The sequence below is a fragment of the Furipterus horrens genome, unplaced genomic scaffold (assembly GCF_987537825.1).
Source record: "Furipterus horrens unplaced genomic scaffold, mFurHor1.1.pri manual_scaffold_6, whole genome shotgun sequence".
Lineage (NCBI taxonomy): Eukaryota > Metazoa > Chordata > Mammalia > Chiroptera > Furipteridae > Furipterus > Furipterus horrens.
Genome location: NW_028327176.1, coordinates 54,782,827 through 54,805,079, shown reverse-complemented (window position 1 = coordinate 54,805,079; position 22,253 = coordinate 54,782,827). Strand labels below are relative to the sequence as shown.

General features: G+C 39.2%; 1 protein-coding gene across 3 annotated transcripts in view; it reads right to left on the bottom strand.

The window, feature by feature from the left end:
- Window positions 1-2,291: 2,291 nt before the first annotated feature.
- DGUOK (deoxyguanosine kinase) overlaps window positions 2,292-22,253 on the bottom strand; it is a 34,658-nt gene continuing 14,696 nt past the window's right edge. The window contains exons 3-7 of one of the 3 annotated variants that reach the window (XM_090281524.1): window positions 13,169-13,356; window positions 9,679-9,826; window positions 4,017-4,132; window positions 2,960-3,059; window positions 2,292-2,530 (exon numbers count right to left, since the gene is read on the bottom strand). In XM_090281524.1, the coding sequence (XP_090137650.1) occupies window positions 2,504-2,530; window positions 2,960-3,059; window positions 4,017-4,132; window positions 9,679-9,826; window positions 13,169-13,356 (579 nt within the window). In that variant the 3' untranslated portion in view covers window positions 2,292-2,503. Of the gene's footprint in view, window positions 3,060-4,016; window positions 4,133-9,678; window positions 9,827-13,168; window positions 13,357-22,253 lie in introns of all 3 variants that reach the window. The other 2 variants (XM_090281525.1, XM_090281523.1) reach the window with 2 other exon arrangements.

Genomic DNA, 22,253 nt, shown 5'->3' with positions numbered 1-22,253 from the left:
AAGTTCTGTGAGGTGAAGACAAGGTCAGCCTTCTATTGTGTTCACTGCTATCTCCTCAGTCTCTAGCACATAGCAGATACTCATACTTGTTAATGACTGAGTAAATGAATGAAGGGTGAGAGCTGAGTGCTCTTACTCTGGGTTTGCAGGTGATTTCTACATTAGCGGTTCCTTAAAGCTAAAGGACCAAAACCAATGAGTTCCCAAAACACACCTACCATCCTATACGTACTACTCATCCCTGGTCTTGTCCAAAGCCTGAAGCAGCGAACATACACAAGAACAAGCCAGACAGCTTTTTCAACATAGTGCAAAGGTAAGCCAATGGGAGAAAGGATTCATCTTTCTGAAAATGGTGTTGGGACAACCAGATATGCACATACAAAAAAAATGAAGTTGGATTCCTTCTTTGCCCCATACACAAAAATTAACTTAAAGTGGATCACAGACCTGAAGAGCTAAAATTACACAACTCTTAGAAAAAAAACATAATTATTCAAAACTTTCTCAGACACACCAAAATGACAAATGACAAAATAAATTTGACTTCATCAAAATTAAAAACTTTTGTGCCTCAAAGGACACTAGCAACATGAAAATACAACCCACAGAATAAAACATTTGTAAATCATGTATCTAAAAAGGACTTGTATCTAGAATATATAATATGGTCCTACAACTCCACGACAAAGCCAAGTAACCCAACTGAAAAATGGACAAAGGATTTCAATAGACATTTTTCCAAGTAAGATGTACAAATTACCAGTAAGCACGTGAAAAGATGTTCAACACCATTAACCATAAGGGTAATGTAAACAAAACCACAATGAGATACAACTTTATTCCTACTAAGATAGCTATAATTAAAATGACAAACAGCAAGTGTGGACAAGGACATGGAGAAATCAAACCCTCATACATTGCTACAAGGAATGTAAAATAGTACAGCCACCTTGGAAATGTTTAGCAGTTCCTGAAAAAGTTTAACATGGAGTTACCTTTGACTCAGTAATTCCATTCTTCAGGAAAAACTGAAACATACAGCCACACAAAAACTTGTATGTGAATATTAGTGTTATTCATAATAACCAAAAGGTGGAATCCACATGTCCATCAACGGATGAATAAACAAAAGATGGTATATCCATAAAATGAAATATTTAGTTATAAGAAAGAATAAAATACTGATACATTACAACACAGATGAACCTTGAAAATGAAAGAAGCCAGTCACAAAAGGCCACATATTATGTGATTCTATTTATACAAAATGTCAAGCATACACACATCTTTTGAGACAAAAAAAGATTGGCGGTTGCCTAGGGCAGGACTGAGGTGGCTGAGGATTGTTTGGGGGTGGGGGGTGGGAGATGGAGAGTGATTAATTGGCGTGGCATTTCTTCTTGGGCTGATGAAATATTTTGGAACTGATTGTGGACATGGTTACACAACCTTGTGACTTTACTAAAAACCACTGAATATTCACTTTAAACATATATGGTATGTGAATTATATCTCAATAAAAATTTTAAGTAGACTAAAGAACTGTTGTGCTGCTATTTCAAAACATCAATTTGCAAGAAAGCAATCTCACACTCATTTTCCCAAGCATGAAGGAAGACAGGTTTCAGTCTTCTGGGGCAGCCTGTGTGCCTGCACAACTGTTAAGAGCTCAGTGCAGGAATTCTGCTCTCAGTAACTCATGGGCCTGCAAGCTTCTTGCAATGGAGAACTTTGATTTTATCAAGACATGTATTTTTCTGTTTTTGAAGCTTAAAGTGCAGCATAAAAATTTTCTTTCTTTCCAGCATAGATTCAGTCCGTTGATGTCATCTGAAATTCACTGGGTAAGGTGTTTGGAGCAGGCCATAGGTGACCAAACCCTAAATGTTAGATGCTGAGCATTATGCTCCTGATTTGTTCTCTCCATTTTTTCCTTTTATCCAGGTTCTTCAGCTTTAGGACAAAGATCTAATTCTCTACCCTATCCTCCGTACCAAGAGTGCTGGGTGAGAAGAGCTAAAGGTGCTTCCTGGAGTTCAGTCTTCATTTCTGAGCTCCAGGGGCTCACACTTGAGCTCCCACCCACTCCTGAGCCACTTACTTCCCTTTTTCACGCCCATGGCAGGACCTGGTTAGGGTCCTGGGAGCGACTCTTGCCCTGATGTGTCTGGTTGGGGAAGGATTCAAGAAGAAGAAAAGCTAAGACTTTTCCCAGATGAAACTGGCTAATTTAGAGGGGAGCTCGGAATAGGCACCAATAGAATAAATGAACAACCGGATTAGCAAAATAAACAAAACTTAAATAAACTTTATTTTAGAAGACGTTGAGATACAAAAGACCATGGGAAAGTCTAAGAATAACAGAAACCACATCATGGAGTGTCAGCGCTCTAGGAGTAAAAGGAGACAGGGGTAAGGATGGAAAGGTGGTTGACTCAGTGTTTTTCTAGCTTCAGAGAGTCAGAGAGCCTGTATCACAGCCAGAACATCCTGGTGCTGGTTATAAACTACTTACAAAGGTGCTGACCTGTGGGAAAGAGAAAACCGAAAAGTTAATTTCACATTTTCAGCAGACTATACAACAGGCCATCCACGATGCACAATTTTGAGTTTTTTGAGAAGAAGGGAGAACAGGCATGGAGAGGAAATGTGACCTGTGCAGGGCCATACGTATCAAGTGGCAGAGCTGGGAACAGAATCCAGAAGTCTCCATTCCCTAGTTCTACAATACCTTAGAGGAGGAAGTTAGTTGGGAAACAAGCATTGTAAGTCAACTACCTAACAATTATTGGCCTCAAATACTTTAGAAAATCGAAATTATATTCATAACTTGTACAAAGCTCCACAGTCTTTGGAATGTGAAATGCAATTTGAGACACTATATTTAGGTTTGAAGCAAAGATAAAAGTGCAATGAAGGATAACCATTAGAAAGCAGGAGTCCAGGTCCGCCCCACCTTTTCCATGAGTTCTTCTTGTTTGGTTACTTCTTTAGAAAAATCATCATTGACATCCAACACCAGAACTGGAATGTTCAGCAGATCCTCAAAGTGGAGCCTATAAGGAGCATGACCATTTAGGGAGCAGAAAAGAAGAAAGCTGAGCCAAACTTCACATACTCAACAAGTTTTAATAATTCAGAGAACAGATCTAAAGTCACATGGCTTCTCAGTGAAACGGCACGTAAACAGCAATTTTAAAAAAGAACTCATGCAGGGCTGGGTAAAGGAGTTGAAGGGATTAAGCAAAATAAATAAATGAATAAGTAAATGAAAATTAAAAAAACCTGTCGGACATAAACTGTATGGTAATTACCACAGGGAAAGGGGGGATGAATGGTGATGGAAGGAGACTTGACTTGAGGTGGTGGACACACAATTACAGATGATGTACTGTAGAACTGTACACCTGAAACTATATAATTTTATTAACCAAGTCACCCCAATAAACTCAGTAAGAAAATTTAAAAAATATCAACTAATATGTTTTAAATTGTGACTAGGATGCAATAAAATGCCATCACTTGAAGAAACAGCAGTCATTAAAAAAAACAAAAAGAAAAGGAACTCAATAAAATTAACTGGAAAAATAAAGGCTAAAATTTCTCTTTAGCCTTGAGACTAACCCTGAAGGTGAGAGCCCCAAACATTTTAAATGGGCAGCAAACCACACCTAGGGAGGAAAGGCCAAAACTAGGAATGTCAACTTACTTTCTCTAAAAATTTTTAGCCTTTCACCCTGAGTCAATTATATCATTATCATTAGTCACCATGTTCAACCCAGTGGAATGTTAAATAACAGAAATCTGGGGAAATAGAATCTAATACAGTCTCTTGGAATATACAGATTACACCCAATGTTAAATTTCTGAGTTGGAAAATGCTTGACATTTCCAACCACTTTCAGTACATTCTGAACCTTCCTATGGGGCTGCATGTTGAACTTCCTGTGTTTCAAGGGCTGGCTGTGGAGAGGCAGGCCTCTCTGTCTGCGGCTGCTCTCTCCCCTGCTTACTTGGTAGTCTTGTGAACAAGCCAGGCTTCATGTTGACCATGAAGCTGCTCGAGATACGCCAGCTCAATTCCTCTTTCTTCTTTCCGGCCCCTCTGGTGTAGTCTGTTCAAACAAACCTGAAAGACAATCCCCAGGCCCTGCTGGGCTCATCTGTTTTCTTGGCTGTTAAAACAGTCTTGGGGGGGCTCTCCGACTCACTCATCATGTCTATCTTGGGCACTATATGCCAAGACTCTGCTTCTGCCGTCTTGTTTTCTTATTCAACCCAGGTTAAGGGCAGACACCATCCACCCAGGAATCTGGAATCACCCTTCTTTTTCCTTTTTTTTCCAGGAAGTTACTGAATGCTCTTTCCTCTCTCTCCAGTTCATTCTCTCCTTGTTTTTCTCTTACCTCTGGCCTGGTCAGGTCCTTATTGTCTCTCACCTGAACGACAGCATGAACCTTCTGGTTCTCTGCCTCCTGGAGATGGTGAAGAGTATGGAAAGGGCCTGGGTCTTAATGTTGGAAAGTCCAGGATTAAATTCCTGTCTCCACCATGTACTAGCGGTGCAATCTCTGTGGGCTTCCATTTGCTCATCCTCCACTCACCACAGGTCACCGTGAGGATTCTCCAGGTAAGGCATGTCAAGTTACAGGTAAAAGCTGTACTTTCCTCTGTTTGTCCACTTACTCCATCCTTCCATAGGACTCCAATAGAATGGCCTTACTTTCCTTGCCTAAAATACTTCACAGGTTCCTTACTGCCTATAGCCATTGCCCCTGGGTTTAAGGAAGTATGAGTAGCATCATATTTATGAAAGGGTAAGTAAATGGAAATATCTCTTTCAGATCACAGCAAACACTGCAGCAGAATGTAAAATCTGCCTTGGTCAACGATAAAGAAGTAAAAAAAAAAAGTGATGTTTGGGACTAACTCTCCTTCCCTCCCTTCTTCCAGAGTGTGTGTAATTCCATTCTGCTTTCAAATGATGGAAAAGTTTGAAGCACAATGGCTCAGGGAATGCACCTTCTCCTTTATTTGTCACAAGGCCATTCCCAGAATCTGGCCACCCCTCCTATATCTCCACTGTGCACTTCCTCAGCCCCTCTCCTGGACTCACTGCTTTAGCCAGATTTGACCACCTGCCTGCAGGTCACACCTCCAAACTCTTGCTCCAAGTATTTGCTTTGTCTCTGTTGCCTTCCTTCCTCTCTCTGCCTAGCTGACATTTCATTATTCAATGGCATCTGTCCTGGAAGAACAGGTGGATTAACCCACTGATTAAGGACTTCTCTCTTCCAAACACTGAAAAAAAACTTTATTCCCAAATGTAAACTTTATCCCCAAATATAGGGCACCACATTCCCCAAGCACAGTCTTTGCTGTTTCCCTCTTGTTCTATAGTTCCTCTAAGGAGATAGTCATATACAAAGACTTCATTTATGATCTTATGTCCAACTTTTCAAATTGATTAACAGAGACAGATCTAACGTGTTAATACTTTTAGAACTTATCCCTTCTGGTCTCTTCCTCTCCCTTCAATCAATAGTTGTCTCAAACCCAGAGGAAGTCTTTGTCCTAGGAATTCTATAATGTAGTTACAGTGAATCAAGTGTTAAACTGTGAGATTTGGATTTAAGTGCAGCAGTCAGATAAGGGAGAGAGCAGTTTGTCTGCAATAGTTTGAGAGGTGTTTCCCAGAAGGAGCAGGAGCTCCCTCTGTATGGTTCCAGCTCATTGAACACCACTCTGAGAGCGGGGTGCTTTGCTAAGGCCCTGGACGAACACAGACCACCAGTGGCACTTCAGCTGTATCAGATGACAGAGGGAGGTCTGCACAAGGTGCTCCACGAGTAGTGACTGGGGGAACCCAGGAGGCAGGCCAGAGACCATCCTGTCCAGGGCAGAGCCCTGGGCCTGGTGGAGTAGAAGCTCAATAAGTATTTGCTACATGTATTCATTTAATGTTTTAATATCTGATCTATCCATTTCCCTTTTTCTCCTACTTAAAAAAAATCTTTTTCATTTCTACTTTCCTTCACTCCAAACTTGCCTCTTTTTCTTTCCTTCTTTCTATCTTTCTGCCCCTACACCCCCACCCTACAGCTGAGGGCTTCAAGACTTTCCCCTTATTCCCTCCCCTCCCCAATCACACTGCTTTACACTCCTGACTTCCAGCTACCCAGCTCTCCACCCCACTGATAACCAACCAATATTATTAACTTTTTGTATACTTTCAGAAATATTTTACACACATACACATTCTTATACATCTTTAAAAAACAAAAACAAATATGTATATATAAAAGGTATCCTACTATACTCTGTTCTTATGTTTGTTCACTTGACAATGTACCTTGGAGATTGTTACATCAGGGAAGTACTTTCTTGTTCTTTTTCAGGCCTTTAGAATTTCCAGTGCATGGATGGAGCACAATATATTTAACTGGTCCCTAATGATGACCACTTGGGTTGTTTCCATTAATTTTCTCTCACAAACAATGCTGCCTTGCACATGAGACATTTTGCCCATGTGGGACGTATTTATAGAGTAAATTCCAAGGAGCATAATTAATAGGTCAAAAGGTATGTGTACTTGCTAGTACATACTGCCAAACTGCCTCCTTAGAGGCCAACCAATTTACATTCTCGCCAACAAGAGAAGCTTCAGAATTTCTAAACATAGAAAGGCTACCTTAAAAAAAAAAAAAAAAAAGGAAAAGCTAACTAATTTTCCTCTCTGAGAGAAAAACATTATCAGAATTAATAAAAATACGTATTTTTAAAAATGTGACCTAATATTTTCAACTATACCAAGGGCGCAGTAATTCTTTTTATAAAAGCTATATTTATTCATTCATTGCTGGCAGGCAAACATTGATGCTAAGGTCTTTCTTGTTAGAAAGCCTAACATTTCCCTTTTTATTACTAATTTGCTTAACAGAGCAAACTTCTTCCCTGCAGAAGTCTGAGCATTTGGCATTATTTTTGCTTTACTGATATGGTTACAAAATTCTTTTTAAAAACAGCCTGAGCGAACAGCGCTTTAGTCTGGTCCCTGCTCCCCTCAGTCCTCACTGGGAGGACACACCTGGATATAAACAAGGAAGGCGGTGTATATGCAAATGGCAGGCAGGGACCCTTCTGCCCGTCTGCCTCACACTTACCCCTCAGGAAAAGCTGCTGCTCAGACTGCTCGGAGGCAGAGACAGCAACTGGATGGCGACTGCCGGTGAGCCTGGCCCCTGTGCTTCCCAAACCCAGGAGCCATTTGTTCTCAGGCATTCCCACACGCTGTCTCCAAGCTGCAAGCTGTGCCAGGCAGGGCCTGGCTCTCTGAGGCACCCTGGTTGGCTGCCCTCACTCTTCCTGAGTCCACGGGTTTGGGTGGGGACACCGAGGCCCAGTCACTTACTTCTCTTCTAACATTTGTTGTTGTTGGCTTGCTGGGTCCATCTCACATGCTCTGAACTCAGTATTTACCAGGGCTCTGCACTGGAGTGTTGATGAGTTGCAGTTTTTTACATAGATGTTTGACCTTCTGTTCTGCTCTTTTCTTGGATATAGTTACCTCTTAGTCTTACAGAAGAGGTCAGGTTGATTTTAGGGAAAGGATGTCAGGATTCCTGGGTCCCTGGCTCTACTGCCATCAAACCAGGACCAAAATCTCCATCTAATCTCAAAACAAATTAAACTATTTTTCTTTTTTTATCATTAGGTTGCAATAATCCTCCCACTTTCCACATTCTTCCCCAGCTGACATACCTCAGTTAGTCTCTCCAAAAAGATATACCAACCAGCCACACCAACATTGTAAGTAATTACCACCACCGCCATCATCATTGCCCACTTGTCACAAAGGCATCGGAAGGCACAAAGAAATGAGCAAGCCTTTCCTGCTTTCCTTGCTGGGTCCCACTTCAACCTTAGCTCTGCAGAAACAAAGCCTCTGCAGCTAGCCAAGCCCCCAGTTTCGCTCTCAGGAATAAGTCCACCCTCTTTCTTGTTACCAATATTGTCTTCATGGCACTGAGTTGATTATGTCGAAGTTGTTTCTCTTGGAAAAAGTTAGGTCAGCACTCCCAGTCCTTATAATGCTCAGCCCTCCAACCCTCTGCTTCTTGCAGCCAGTCATCCCACGACTCCTACTGGAAACCTGTCACCTGTTCAAACTCCAGCTACAATCTTCAATCAGGCCCAAGTCTGTAGCCTCTCCTCCTAGACCCAGGCCATGAGCCCTTTGACCAGGACTTTCCTCTCACCCTGACCCCCCCACACTCAGCTACTTTTAAGTCTAATCTTCTCTGGCAGGGGTCTTCTTTTCCCCTAACCACTGACACCAATTCTCCCAACCCATTCCACCTGAGTATAATCACCTTCATAATATGTCTCTTCTGTTAATGCTCCCAGGCAATGCAGACTACTGAAAGGAGTCAGCTAGTCAACTTGCAATGAATACATCTAATTTCGGCTTGCTTCTTTTCACTAAAGGTTCTCAGCCCTGTGGGCTCAATGGATCTCTAGTTCAGTTTCACTTTAAACCTTAGATCCTATTTATTTCTGCAGAATTCTTTTATTTCCTCCTAAGATCTAGTTTCTTCCACACTATCTCCAGCAACTCCTGACACAAAGCACCCAATATCTGGTCCTAGTAATACTCCTGGCCTCTCTCCTAGCTGCCACCTTTCTGGGTAAGGCCCTTCTTTCTGGTCCTTTCCTCTCTGGCTCCTGCGAGCCTATGTGACAGGGCTCTGCCACCTGATTTTGGACTCAACTCAGTCTGTTCTTGTTCATAAGGCTTAGTCCTATCTCTAAAAAGCTAGGCCTTTAGCCTGAAGAGAGCTTTCCCTCCTAAGATTATGTAGTATATCTGGATTTTGACTAAACATTACATATACTGTATGTCTCAAGGCTGAGAGCAATACCTCTCTCAAAAAATTCCTACTGCCTTAACTCAGAATCCCACGCCACAAGAACCCTTAGTTAGACATCACTAGTGTGAGCCACTGGTTTTAACAGGTAAGAACCCCTCCAGGGAAAGGTTTCCAGGGACGGCCCAAGGTCACTTCCAGTCAGCAGAGGCCAAGGATCACTGCTGTCTACAGAGACTGCGGTGCTCCCTCTATGACATCATCCTATCAGAATCTGTGCTAGGCTGGTCCCATGAGCCAAGCCAGAAAATCATGGAAAGCAACTTCTATAGTCCATGTTGCCTTACCAGTGGCATCTTCAAGGTTCAAAAAGGGGCTATAAATCAGGGCACTACCAAGATAAGATGAGGCAACTCACCTCTTCTTCCTCCCCACATCCCATTCAGGAAACTACCAAGACAACCACAGAGGGAGGGAGAAGCTGAGGCAATTGGGGATAGGCTACCTGGTTAGAGGGCCCAATCTATAAACTTTGGGTAATAAAGATAATGCCCAATTTGCTCTATGTTGTTCTACATCAAGAGCAACCCTTTCTATGCACAGTCAATTGTTTTACCCCTCTGCTGCAGAAAGCCTGTGGGAAACAGGGTGCTTGATGCTAGAATGGGAGGCTGCTTACCTATTGCTCTCTGTGCTCCAGATAATACCCACAATCTAATTTCTCCAACCAGGAAATCAGGGGCTTGTGGAACACCTCTTCTTAAGTTTCATATGGCCCTAAAGTCAGAGGCTTTAGGTTCTGCATTACCTGGGGAGTAGCCTGAAGGTAGAGGAAGCCGTGTAATTGGAGCCGGCTGGCAAACTCCTGCAGGAGAAAAGAATGCCAGTCTTGATAGATATGCCACTCCATATCACTGATGGAACCATTTTCAAAAAGATTCTTTGCAAAGATATACCTGGTTGGAAATGTAAGTGGGGGGGGAGAATAATAGGAAATGGAATGAGCAAGAAAGAAAGAAGCAGAGAAATCAATAATCAACTTTTCCCATGGCTATTCAAATCACTTAACCCTTTTAGGGCCTTATCAATTTTGAAGAAATCTGAAATTTTAACCTGTATCCCCCTCCTTGCTCAACACTAAGATGGAAAATAGCATCTAGACTTTAGAAATCACAGCTCTTCAGATGGATTAACCCACCAGGAGAAAAGGGGCACCAGCAGAGCACATTTGTCATTGGTTGCTAACAGTTTTTCCTGCTGGCAGCCAGTCGGACGTACAGCAAATGGTGCATGTACACTATTTTAACTGTAGCAAGCCCCTCAACAAAAATCAATCTAGTATAAAGCACCCACCACATTTCATTTAAAGACTTCTGAGTCTCCAGGTGGCTAAGCCGTACTTCTGTTCAGCTGAGAAGTGGAGAAGGAGCTGTATTTCAGCAGCAACACCTATGAAGCAGTAAATGCATTTCCTACCAACTGCAGGATTACCAAGAAAGCAGACTTTCCTCCAAAGCACACATGAACTCTTATTTACTTGCTTCATCTGCTGAGCCTCTAATCCAGACATAAAAAAGCTAAATCTAAAAATCAACTGGTTTTGCCCCTAGCTTATAAGCTTCCATTACTAAAGAAGCATTTGGTAAATAGGAAATCAGAGGTAACTAGAACCATGGCTTCAGAAGGGTCAATTCTGATTTCAAACCTCAGACATCTTTATACAAAACACAATTTACATCCTTAACAATGAATTCCAGTTTCTAAGGCAACGCTCAGCAACTGGTCACTTCTGAGAAAATGACATTCAAAATCCTTGTTTACGAATGGCTCAGGAAAATATACACTGCATGGTTGTGTGTGGTAAGAGAATGGGTTGCAGAATCACAATCTTGAGTGTGATCCAGGCTCCAAAAAGTCACTAGTTGTGTCACCATGGGCACATTATCAAACTCTCCCAGATGTTTCTTCCTCTGTATAAAGAGAGAACAGTAGTAGAACCTAACTCACAGAGTTGTTGTGAGGGTTGTACACAATACAAGTAGTTAAAGGAGTGAATGGCACATAGTATTCAAGGTGTCTCAGTCGTCATTATAACCGCTTCTTTGCTAGGTTAAGAAGAAACCAATTTGAGAGCTCCAGAGGTCAACTCTTCCTGGCTGGAATGGTTTAGCTATAGCCCAGCTAGAGGTAAAAAGAAAAGAGGTTGACTTCTGTAACTCAATTTCTGAAAAAATGTTTTCAGCTTATTCACAGGTAACACAGAAATTAAGGTCTTATAAAGAGAACTTAATTATCTGTTAATAAGCCCTAGAAAAGGCCTTCGTATTCCTGAGCATTTCTTTATTTCTCCACAGCTGGTGGTGACTGACGGGAGTGGGGAGCAGAAGCGTGCAGTGCTGAATGTGTGTGTGGGGGGAAGGGGGGCAGGCCACTGCTTACTACTGCAGTCCCAATGCAGGGTCCCTGCTCTAAAACCACATGCTGTTGTTTCTTTAACTCAAAGAGGAAAGATTTAAGTTTCTTCCTCTGTCATCCACTCTACTGAACAACTGCGTTCTTCCTTTGGAACACACATAACACATGAACACATGTGCAGTCTCAGAGTTCGCTGTTAAAAGACTACGGTTGCTGTGAAGGCAGGGACTGAGTCTGTTTTGTTTCCTGTTGCAGCCCCTAGCCCTGGCCTGGTGTCTGAATACAGGCAGCACTCAAAGTATCTGTGCTGAGTGAATGCACACATGAACGAATTTTTAAGAGTGGAAAGGTTCTAAATTACCATCAGGATTAGAATGTGTAGTTTGTTATCCTTTTGGTCTTAAAAATGCTCCCTCTGAAGAAAATTTCTATGTTTAGCTGCCTATAGTTCAATCAGTTCTCATCTCTTTCAAGAAAATGGTCAAGATCGTACAGCTTCTAAACAAAGCAGTATTTCAATTTCTGAGGGGCTTCTCACATGCCCATATCACTAAAGGACTGGAAATGAAGACCAATAGTGAGTACATTTCCAAGTAACCTACGTAGTTCTATTTAACATTTTCCTAGTCCAGAAGGCTTGGCTTTGGAAAGGGGAGAGGAAAATAGGAAGCAGTATTCCAACAGGTGAAAAAGAACCAAAATCTAGAGCCCAATCACTGGTAATTCACAAATTTAGCTTTTATAAAGAGTAGGCTCTCTCCTGGGAGCACACAGGATTCAATTTACATATCTTCCATGATTTTAGGTAATATTAAAACAAATAACATGACATTTACAAATGCACTTATTTTTCCCTCCAGGAGACTTTATGGGAGCACCAGGAAGTAGAACTAGGTTGTCTAACTTGGAATTAAATGGTAACCAACTCAGTGCCTTTAGAAGTGAATGGACAATGAAACGCAGCATTTTCCATTTTGATATTTCAGACAGACCGTCATTTCACACTGACACAGTCATTCACAGCCTTCAGATAAAAACAAAACAGCAGTATCCAAATCAAGGCACCCTCACTTGTCTTCAAATGGCTTAAGTCACAGCCTGATCTCATGGCAGAGCCTTGATGGGCTAGCTTCTCTGGAAAGGATGAGCTGAATTCCCAAGCTAACTGTTAGCCCTGGCCGGGTGGCTCAGTCGTTTAGAGCGCCACCCTGTATACCAAAAAAGTTTGTGTATTTGATCCCCGGTCGTTGTACATGCAGGAGACAACCAACTAATGTTTCTCTCTCTCAAACTTCCTCTCTCTCTCAAGTTAGTGAGCATATTCTCAGATAAAGATTAAAAAAATAAAATAAAATAATAAAACAAGAAGGGTAAATCCGAAACAGAAGCCAATTTCACAAATGTGCTATTTCTTCTTAAAAGCCTTTCATGAAGAATAAAAAGAGATGAATATATCTCTCATTTCCTTTTAGAAACACAAAATTTTAATTCCATCTGCTTTCTTCTTCAAGGTGATAACCAACCACTATTAATTTGGTTGCCTAGAACACACACTGCTTCTTAAGTGTCTATTCTGTGCCTTTTAGCATGTAACATTTCTATTAGGCATCTACTAATAGAAAAGACCAAGAAAACATAATCAGTGGCAATGTGGGAAATTAAGTAATTCAGTTTATGAAAAATACAACTTTCTTTCTTGACATATATGAGAGCCTTGTGGAATTATAAGTCTAAATAAATTTGTATAGTGTTGTCTTTAAAAAGAAGACAAATTTTAAAAGTACAATGTTCAATGACCAGAGTGGTTCAGGGTCTGAGCAAGAAGGGAAGACCTACAATGGTGAACGCAGGACTTGTGACTGGTGGCGGGTTCAGGGTCTTACCTGTCACTGTACACAGACCTCTCAAAGATCTGTACTGCTGCTTTGGCCTGTAAGAGTTTCTCAGGGAGGGGCTCCAGCTCTATTTTCAGGCGGCTCATAAAAGAAAATGTCTGGAACGTGTAGGACCATCGTGCTGGCTCCCGGTACATCAAATCCAGCAAGTTCCCTGGATTTGGGGTAGTGCAGGCCTAGAGGGAAATTACAAAGGAAGAGAATTTCCTAGAAGGCATACTTACTTCATGGTATTTACCTTCTCCCCACCCTCCTTAAGGTTTAATAATCAATGAGAGAAGCAATTATAAATGTTTCCTTTAGTCACTGCTACATAATCAAGGATGAGATTTTCCTACTTTATTAGACAAGAATCTGACAGAGGGAGATGACATGCCACCTTCAACATACCAGAGAAAAGCAGAGGAAGGATCACACATAGAGTAAGAATATTACTTACTGATTGATGGATTTGTGGACTCCATCTGAGGGTGAGTTCACAATCCACAGCCACCTAAAACTCTACTTGGAAACAATTTTTTTCCATTGTAACACTATGTTACATCTCTTTTGGGGTTCCATTTGTGGCTATTTCTTTATAAAACTTAAACCCAGACAAGAAAGCAACTGATTATTTGAAAATCTGACCAACCAAGTAGAATCCTCTCTCTCTCAAAGAAGGGCTACAATTTTTTAACATACAAAACCCTTCTTCATTCTACAGACTTTTTGAAAGGCATCTGAAGACTCACTTACTCAGCATGTGCAGGTGGGAGCATGTGTGGGACCCTCAGGAGCCCCGGATTCTTTCCTGGGCTCTGCCATGACTCAGTGCAAAAGTGAGTTTTGCACGAAGCATTTTGGATCTGCACTCACTCAGTCCCATTAATTGAACGCCTACATGAGGAGGCACTACATAAGCTAGGTGCTGCACGGGGTACAGAAAACAAAACTAGAATTCATTTCTATGTTCACTATGTTATGTTATCTCATTTAATCTTCCGAACAGCTTCAAGAGGTGGGTACAACTGTTATGCCCATTTTTCTGAGGAGAAAATCCACTCAGAAAGGTTAAATAACTTAGTTGTCCAAGGTCTCATGGTGAGTAGATACTAAATGGCGACTCAAATGTGGCTTCCGCCAACTTCTTCATTCTAATATTTCTCTATATAAAGGCTAGTAAGGCAGGTTCCAAAACTCAAGGAGCTCACAATGCAAAAGGGGGTGAGGCAAGGATATAAAGAGCTAGAATGTAAGGCAGAACATGTGATGAAGGGCTGATCACTCACGGTGGAAGGAATCTGAAGAAGTTTCTGGAAAAAAGTGCCATTAAACTACGTGGAATGATATGTAAATTTTCACAGATGGAAATTTCAGGTAGAGATAAAGATACAGGAGGGAAAAGAGGTTAGATAACCACACATGGTCCAGTTTGGCTAAATACCACCACTACATTCCAAAGAAGGGTCCCACCCTTTGGAAGGCTTCGGCAGGAGCAGTACAGATGGAGCAGAGCTATCACAAAACAATTTCCCTCTTTCCAGGACTCCAGACCACAAACACACACCAGCCTCATAAATGGTCCCTGGCTAGGAGCTGGAGGCAGAAGCAGGGCAGCAAATCAACTGGAGTCTCTAATGTCACTAGAGATTGTTGTGTGGCACAGTTCTGAGACTCACGGAAGCCTGCTGAGTGAGTGGGGCTCTGTGCTGACAGATGTACTAGGTTGACTGGGTGGGGGCTATTCCACCAGCAGGCTGTGGGTTACCAAAGGGAGACTGTTCGAGAACAAAAAACTGTACAGGGCCTATACAATTTCTGAAAGAACCACCTCAGCTATAGAACAAATGCAAACATCACTTCCAACACATAAACATATAAAGGAATAATCATTGGATATAAAAATGTTCAGCAATTCAAAAGGATAGGCCAATCTGTGAACTTAAGATAAGCAGCCTCTTAGGAGACAGCTGTTGCCAGGAACAGGAAAAAAACAGAAGAATCTAATTGAGATTCAAAAGATTGCCATGTTGATAAAAATAGGCGGTCATAAAAAGGAGCAATATGAAAAGAACATTCTTAGAGGAGAAAAATACATTTGCTAAAACAAAACACCCAATGAAGATAGTAACTAGTAGACTGTACACTGCAATAAACCTTATGATTGAATATCATACAGATAACAGCTTAAGAAATTCTCCCTAAACTAAGGGGCAGGGCAGGCAGAAAATTATGAAAGAAATGAAAAGACATACAGGCTAGAAGATCTAGTATATACTGTAATATAGTAGGATTAGTTTTTCTTTTACTATCTTTACTGACTGGTGTGACTCAGTGGGTTGGGCATGGTCCTGTGAACCAAAAGGTTGGTTGCTGGTTCAATTCCTAGTCAAGGCACATGCTTGGGCTGTGGGTTTGGTCCCAGGTTGGGGCACACACAAAGGCAACCAATCTATGTTTCTATCTCACATTGATGTTTCTTTCTCTCTCTCTCTCCTTCCTCTCCCCCCTCCCTCTCTTCCTTCCTCTCTCCATCTGAAATTTATCCTTGGGTGAGGATTAAAAAAACAACAACAGTAAATTTGCTATATGAATGAAGGGGAGAAAAATGAAAGAAAATGTCAAATTGTTGCAAAAAGAAAAAAATGGAGATGGAAGCACAAAGTAAGATTCAGGAATAAATTAAACATAATCATGATAAAAGAGAAAAATTCCCAGGAAAGGCAAACTCTAAGACTGGGCAAAAACTAAAAATCCTGTTCATAAAAGAAACACCTAAAACAAGCAAAATCTAAAACAAGATGACAAATGGGTTGAAGACAGACAGAAAAATCCATCAAGTATTGGATGGCCAAAAATTGGTTTAGTTTCTTCTGTACAATGGCTCTAGTAGTGCTTAGTCGTCTTTAACGTCATTTGAAACAGTTGTTAGATTGTATTGTGACAGCTGTCATATCAGTGTGCATTTTTAAAAAACTTAACAGAATTGTTGAATTTTTGTACAGCCATTTTAATATTGAAGATGGAAGATAATAAGCAGTATTTTCAGCATATTATTCTTTATTATTTCAAGAAAGGTAAAGACGTAACTGAAATGCAAAACAGATTTGTGCAGTGTATGGAGAAGGTGCTGTGACTAACTCAAAGTGTCAAAAGTGGTTTGCAAAGTTTCTTGGTACTACTGACACTGTGGCCAAATAAAATTCTTTGCTGTGGGGCTGTCTTATGCATTGGAAGATGTTTAGAAGCCACTAGAGGCCAATAGCAGGAGACAGCTGACATACTCAAAATATCCAAATCAATAAAGTTTTGGTGTAAATGAAAAACTTGTCTTTTATTTTATGGAAGAAACTAAATGGACTTTTTGGGCAACCCAATATACGCAAATAAAAAGAAAGCAGACAGTACTCTCCATGGTCCTGGGATCTGTGTCTTGCTTCAACAGGGTTTGGATGGAACAGACCCAGGGATGTGCATTCTTTCCAACTACCCTCCAAACTCTTCTAGTCTTGCCTTTTGGAACCACCTCAGCCATCCTCAGCCTCTGAGATGAGTCAACACTTTTTTTCTTTTTTTTTTTTACCTTAAATCTTCATTGCTGAACAACCACGAGCTCCATCAGAATTATTCCACCAAGCTGGGGGCTGCCATCAACTGCCTGGCCAATCTTCAAGCATCCTACACCAACCTCTCTCTGGGCTTCTATTTTGACTGGGATGATATGGCTCTGCAGGGTGTGGGCCACTTCTTCAAAGAGCTGACTGAGGAGAAGCGCAAAGGCACCGAGTGTCTCTTAAAGCTGAAAAACCAGTGCAGTGGCTGCATTCTCTTCCAGGACATGGTAAAACCTCCCCAAGATGAGTGGGGTAAAACACAGGATGCCATGGAAGCTTCCTTGGCCTTGGAGAAGAACCTGAACCAGGCCCTTTTGGATCTGCATGCCCTAGGTTCTGCTTGCACAGACTCCCATCTCTGTGACTTCCTGGAGAAGCATTTCCTGGATGAGGAGGTGAAGCTCATCCAGATGGGCAACCACCTGACTAACATCCAGTAGGCTGGCTGGCCCCCAGGCTGGGATGGTTGAGTATCTCTTTAAAAGGCTCACCCTCAAGCACAACTAGGAAGCCTTTGGAGCCCAGAGACCTTTGAGGGTCCCCTATGCATTTCCCTGATATCTGCCTTTTGTCTGAGCTTCTCCCTGAAATGACTAGACACCCTTTTAACTGGAAACAATAAAGCTTTTCGAAGTGAAAAGAAAAAGAAAAAGAAAGAAGGAAAAAAGAAGAAAGAAAAAGAAAGCAGATGTGGCAAAACTGTATTAAGCAAAAATCATTAACTGCTAGAAGTTTTTTTTAAATACTAATAAACCAATTAAGACTCCACAAAGTCATGAACCTTTTTATATGGAATATCAAAGCACTGAAATATATAGAGCAAAGATAATTAAAATATAAGAAGAAATGGACAAAACACAATAAAAACACAGACCTTTAAATAACATATTTCTCTCAGATTTTAAAATAAAAAGTAGACCCCAGAAATGAGAACTTGGAGAATAAAACTCTAAATTCTTTTTTCCCACATATCTGAAACTGGGATATATCTTACAATGTTCACTAAATTAAACGTAATAGTTTTTAATTATTCCATAGAAGGATTATTAAATTCATTGTGTCTTATGATCAATGACATCTTAGAATTACAAAATATGTCATATCAGACTCCATACCTTACAAACAATACATATTCTACATAATACATGGCACATTTACCAAAACTGATCATACATAAACTGATCATACATAATCCATGAAGAAAATCTCAGTAAATTCCCTCAATTAGAAACTATATAAGCCTCACTGTCTAACCATAACAAAATTAGAACACCTAATGTTGCACAAAATCTACTCAGAAAATGTAAAATACTTTAAAAATAATTCTTGAGCAAAGAATTAATCAAAACTAGTTAAAGACTCTTTAGAATTTCAGTTAAAATTTTGTCAAAATCTAGAAGATAGTGCCAAAGCTTATCCCATGAAGAAAATTTCTAGTTGCAACTGATTTTCTTATTAAAGCAGAAAAAAAGGAAAAGTACACAAACTAATCATTCAAACCAAAGAGCTTTAAAAATGCAAAGAAATTCTGAGAAAAAAAGGAATAGAGGCATAAATAATGCAAGCCCCCATAGAATTTAAAAGTAAAATCCATTAATTAGGTCTCTTTTAAAAAGGGCAAACAGACAACCTATTAAATCTATCCCTCCCAAAAATATTCATGTAAGCAACATCAGACAAAAATTAATTCTGGACAGAAGAGTTTAAAGTATAAAAGAAAACATGTACAAATTTTGCCCTATTAAATATGAAAATCTCAATACGAGGCCAGTTTTCTAAGAAAACAAAATTGACTCAAGAAGGTTTTAAAAAAGCCCTGAATAATAATTGAGAAATAAACAGTTGTCCAATAACTATTTCTTCCAAACAGCACTGAATCCGTATCATTTAAGAAAATGACTTCTACCATACCTTTAAGGAATAATTTCTATGTTAAAACGATGCAAAGCTTCTCAATGTATTTTTATAACCTTGATGGTAAAACCTGTCAAAAACTGTACACACAAATAATAATACCAATTAAACTTAAAATATACACGCAAAATTCCAAACATATTAGTAAATTAATGGAACAGTACACCAAGACCAAAAGAGTTAATTCTAGAAATGTGAAAATGGCACCATTATCAAGTCTATAACTTGATATTTAAAAAGGAAAAAAGACTTTTGATGAAAATTCAACATCTGATTCTGATTAAAAAAAAAAAGTTTATACTGTGTCCTAGTAATAGAAAAATGCTCTTCCGTGTGGTCTGTTGACATGAGTAAGATCCTGGAACATAACATTGATACAATACAGGTAGTTGCACTAAAGATAGAACAAGACTGACTACCATCACTGCTATTATTTAACATTGTTCTGGAGTTTTTACCCAATGAAAGAGAATAAGAAAATAGAAATGAGATGAATGTTGGAAAACTTTTACAAATGATTAGAAATTAGAGAATAGGTAAGCAAATAAAGCAAACAAACAATTAACATGAGAATTGTTACACAGACAAATACAACAATCGACTGCTTTCCTTTAAAATAGCAATAATTCTGTTCCATTCGTCTCTTTGTCTGTTTTTTTGCCAATACCATGCTGTTTTGGTTATTGTTTCCCTGTAGTATAATTTGAAGTCAGGCAGTGTGATGCCTCCTCCAGCTTTGTTCTTTTTTCTGAGGATTGCTTTGACAACTTGGGGTCTCTGTGATTCCACACAAATCTGATGGGTTTGTTTTTTTTTTTGGTTTTTGTTCTATTTCCTTAAAAAATGTCATTGGGATTTTTATGGGAATTGCATTAAATCTGTATATTGCTTTGGGTAATACGGACATTTTAACTAGGTTGATTCTTCCAATTCATGAACAAAAAATGTCTTTCCATTTCATTGTGTCTTTTTCACCTTTTTAATAATGATTTATAGTTTTCATTATATGGGTCCTTCACATCCTTTGTTAAGTTTATTCCTAGGTATTTTATTTGTTTTGTTGATATTGCAAAGGGAATTGTGTTTTCCAATTCTTTTTCTGAAATTTCATTGTTGGTAAATAGGAATGCAGCAGAAAAAAAGCCACATGTATATGGGCAGATCATTTTGACAAAGGAGCCAAAAACATACAACGAAGAAAAGAAAGCCTCTTCAATAAAAGATGCTGGGAAAACTGGAAAGCCATATGTAAAAAGAATGAAACTAGACTACAGCTTGTCCCCAAGTACAAAAATTTATTCAAAATGGATCCAAGACCTAAATATAAAATCTAAAACAATAGATTACATAGAAGAAAACATAGGTACTAAACTTATGGACCTTGGTCTTAAGAGAGGATTTTATGAATTTGACCCCAAAGGTAAGGGAAGTAAAGGGAAAAGTAAATGAATGGGACTATCTCAAACTAAAAAGCTCTGCACAGCAAAAGAATCCCATAACAAAACAAAAAGGTAACCAACTGAATGGGAGAAGATATTTGTAAACAACAGCTCTGACAAGAGGTTAATATCCAAAACACATAAAGAACTCATACCACTCCAAACCAAGCAAACAATCCAATTAAAATTTGGGCAGAGGATCTCAACAGACGTTTTTCTTAAGAAGACATACAAATGGCCAACAGATATATGAAACGATGCTCTACTTCACTAGGTATTAGGGAAACGCAAATCAAAACTACAATGAGGTACCACCTCACACCTGTCAGAATGACTGTTATCAACAAGACAGGTAATAACAAGTGTTGGAAACGTTGTGGAGAAAAAGGAACCCTCATTCACCGCTGGAGGGAATGTAAACTGCTATAGCATCTAGGGAAAAACAGTATGGAGGGTCCTCAAAAAATTAAGAATAGAGTTACTATATGACCCAGCAATTCCTCTCCTGGGTACCTACCTGAAAAATTTGAAAACATTTATTTGCAAAGATATAAGTACCTCTATGTTCACTGCAGCATTACTCCCCATGGCCAAGACATAGAAACAATCAAAGTGTCCTTTGACAGATGACTGGATAAAGAAAATGTGGTATATATATACTATGGAATACTATTTAGCCATAAGAAAAGATGAAATATTGCCATTTGCGACAACATGGATTGACCTTGAGAATATTATGGTAAGTGAAGTAAGTCAGTCAGAGAAAGCTAAGAATCATATGATTTCACTCATATATGGGGTATAAAACTGAAACTCATAGACACAGACAACAGTATGGTGGTTACCAAAGGGAAGTGAGGCGGGGGTACTAAAGGGTAAAGGGAGCCAAATATATGGTGACAGAAGATGATTGACTTTTGGGTGGTGGACACACAATGCGATGTACAGTTCATGTATCATGGAAATGTACATTTGAAACCTATATAATCTTATTAACCAATGTCACCACAATAACTTTAATTAATTAAAAAAATAGCAATAACCAGGCTTTAGATGATGGGAAAACAGACCCCAGTCACAATAACAACAAAATATATAACTGCTAAGGCATAAACTAAACAAGAATAGTACTGGGACAAGTAAACTACTTGGGGCAAATTAGACTCTCATAACTTTTGTTTTTCTTTTTTGAAGACCTAATTGGCTTTATTAGCAATCATGAATCAGGCAGTATTCCATGCAGCAAGTAGAAGGGCACTTCCTAGACTCATATAACTTTTAAAATAAACATTAAGAGTAAAACCATAAAAGCAAGAGAAAGAAATATAGGTGTATGTTTTTATAATCTTAGTCTGTGAGGTCTTTTAAAACTTTAATATCAAAGGCAGCAACTATGACGAGAAAAGACAGATATGAGTACATAAAACCTTGAAAGTATTATATTGAAAAATACATCATATATTAAGATTTAAAAAATGACAAACCGGATAAAGTATTGGCAGTATATGACAAAGAGTGAAGATACTTAAACTAAAGAATACTAATAAATGGATGATAAACATAAAAAGATGTTCAGTTCATTGGTAATCAAAGAAACGTAAAATAAAACAACACACCATTTACTTGCCACCCCTTTAGCAAAGATGAAAAAGAATAATACCCAGTGTTGCTGAAAATATGAGGAAATTGGTACACCTTTTCTGAGGAAAATTTTGGAAATTATAACAAGTGCCAACAAGATGCATAATTTCTGTACAACAAAATTCCAGTTCTAGATTATTCTAAGAAAATTAAAAAGGGCACAAAGTTTAGCTATTAAAAAGAATAAAGACGTAGCTACAAGGATATTCATCATTGTAACATTATTTGTAATAGGGAGAAATTAGAAAACTAAATATTTAAAATAAAAGATTGGATAACTAAATGACAGTATATCATATTATGCAGTATACTACCACCATTAAAATGATGTTGCTATGAAAGGAAGACCTTGTATATAAAATGACATGCAGGTGATAATCACAATTTTTGTTTAAAAAAGAGTGAAGTTTTATACATTTATGTAAGTGCATGTAAAAAAAAAAAAAAAATATATATATATATATATATATATATATATATATATAT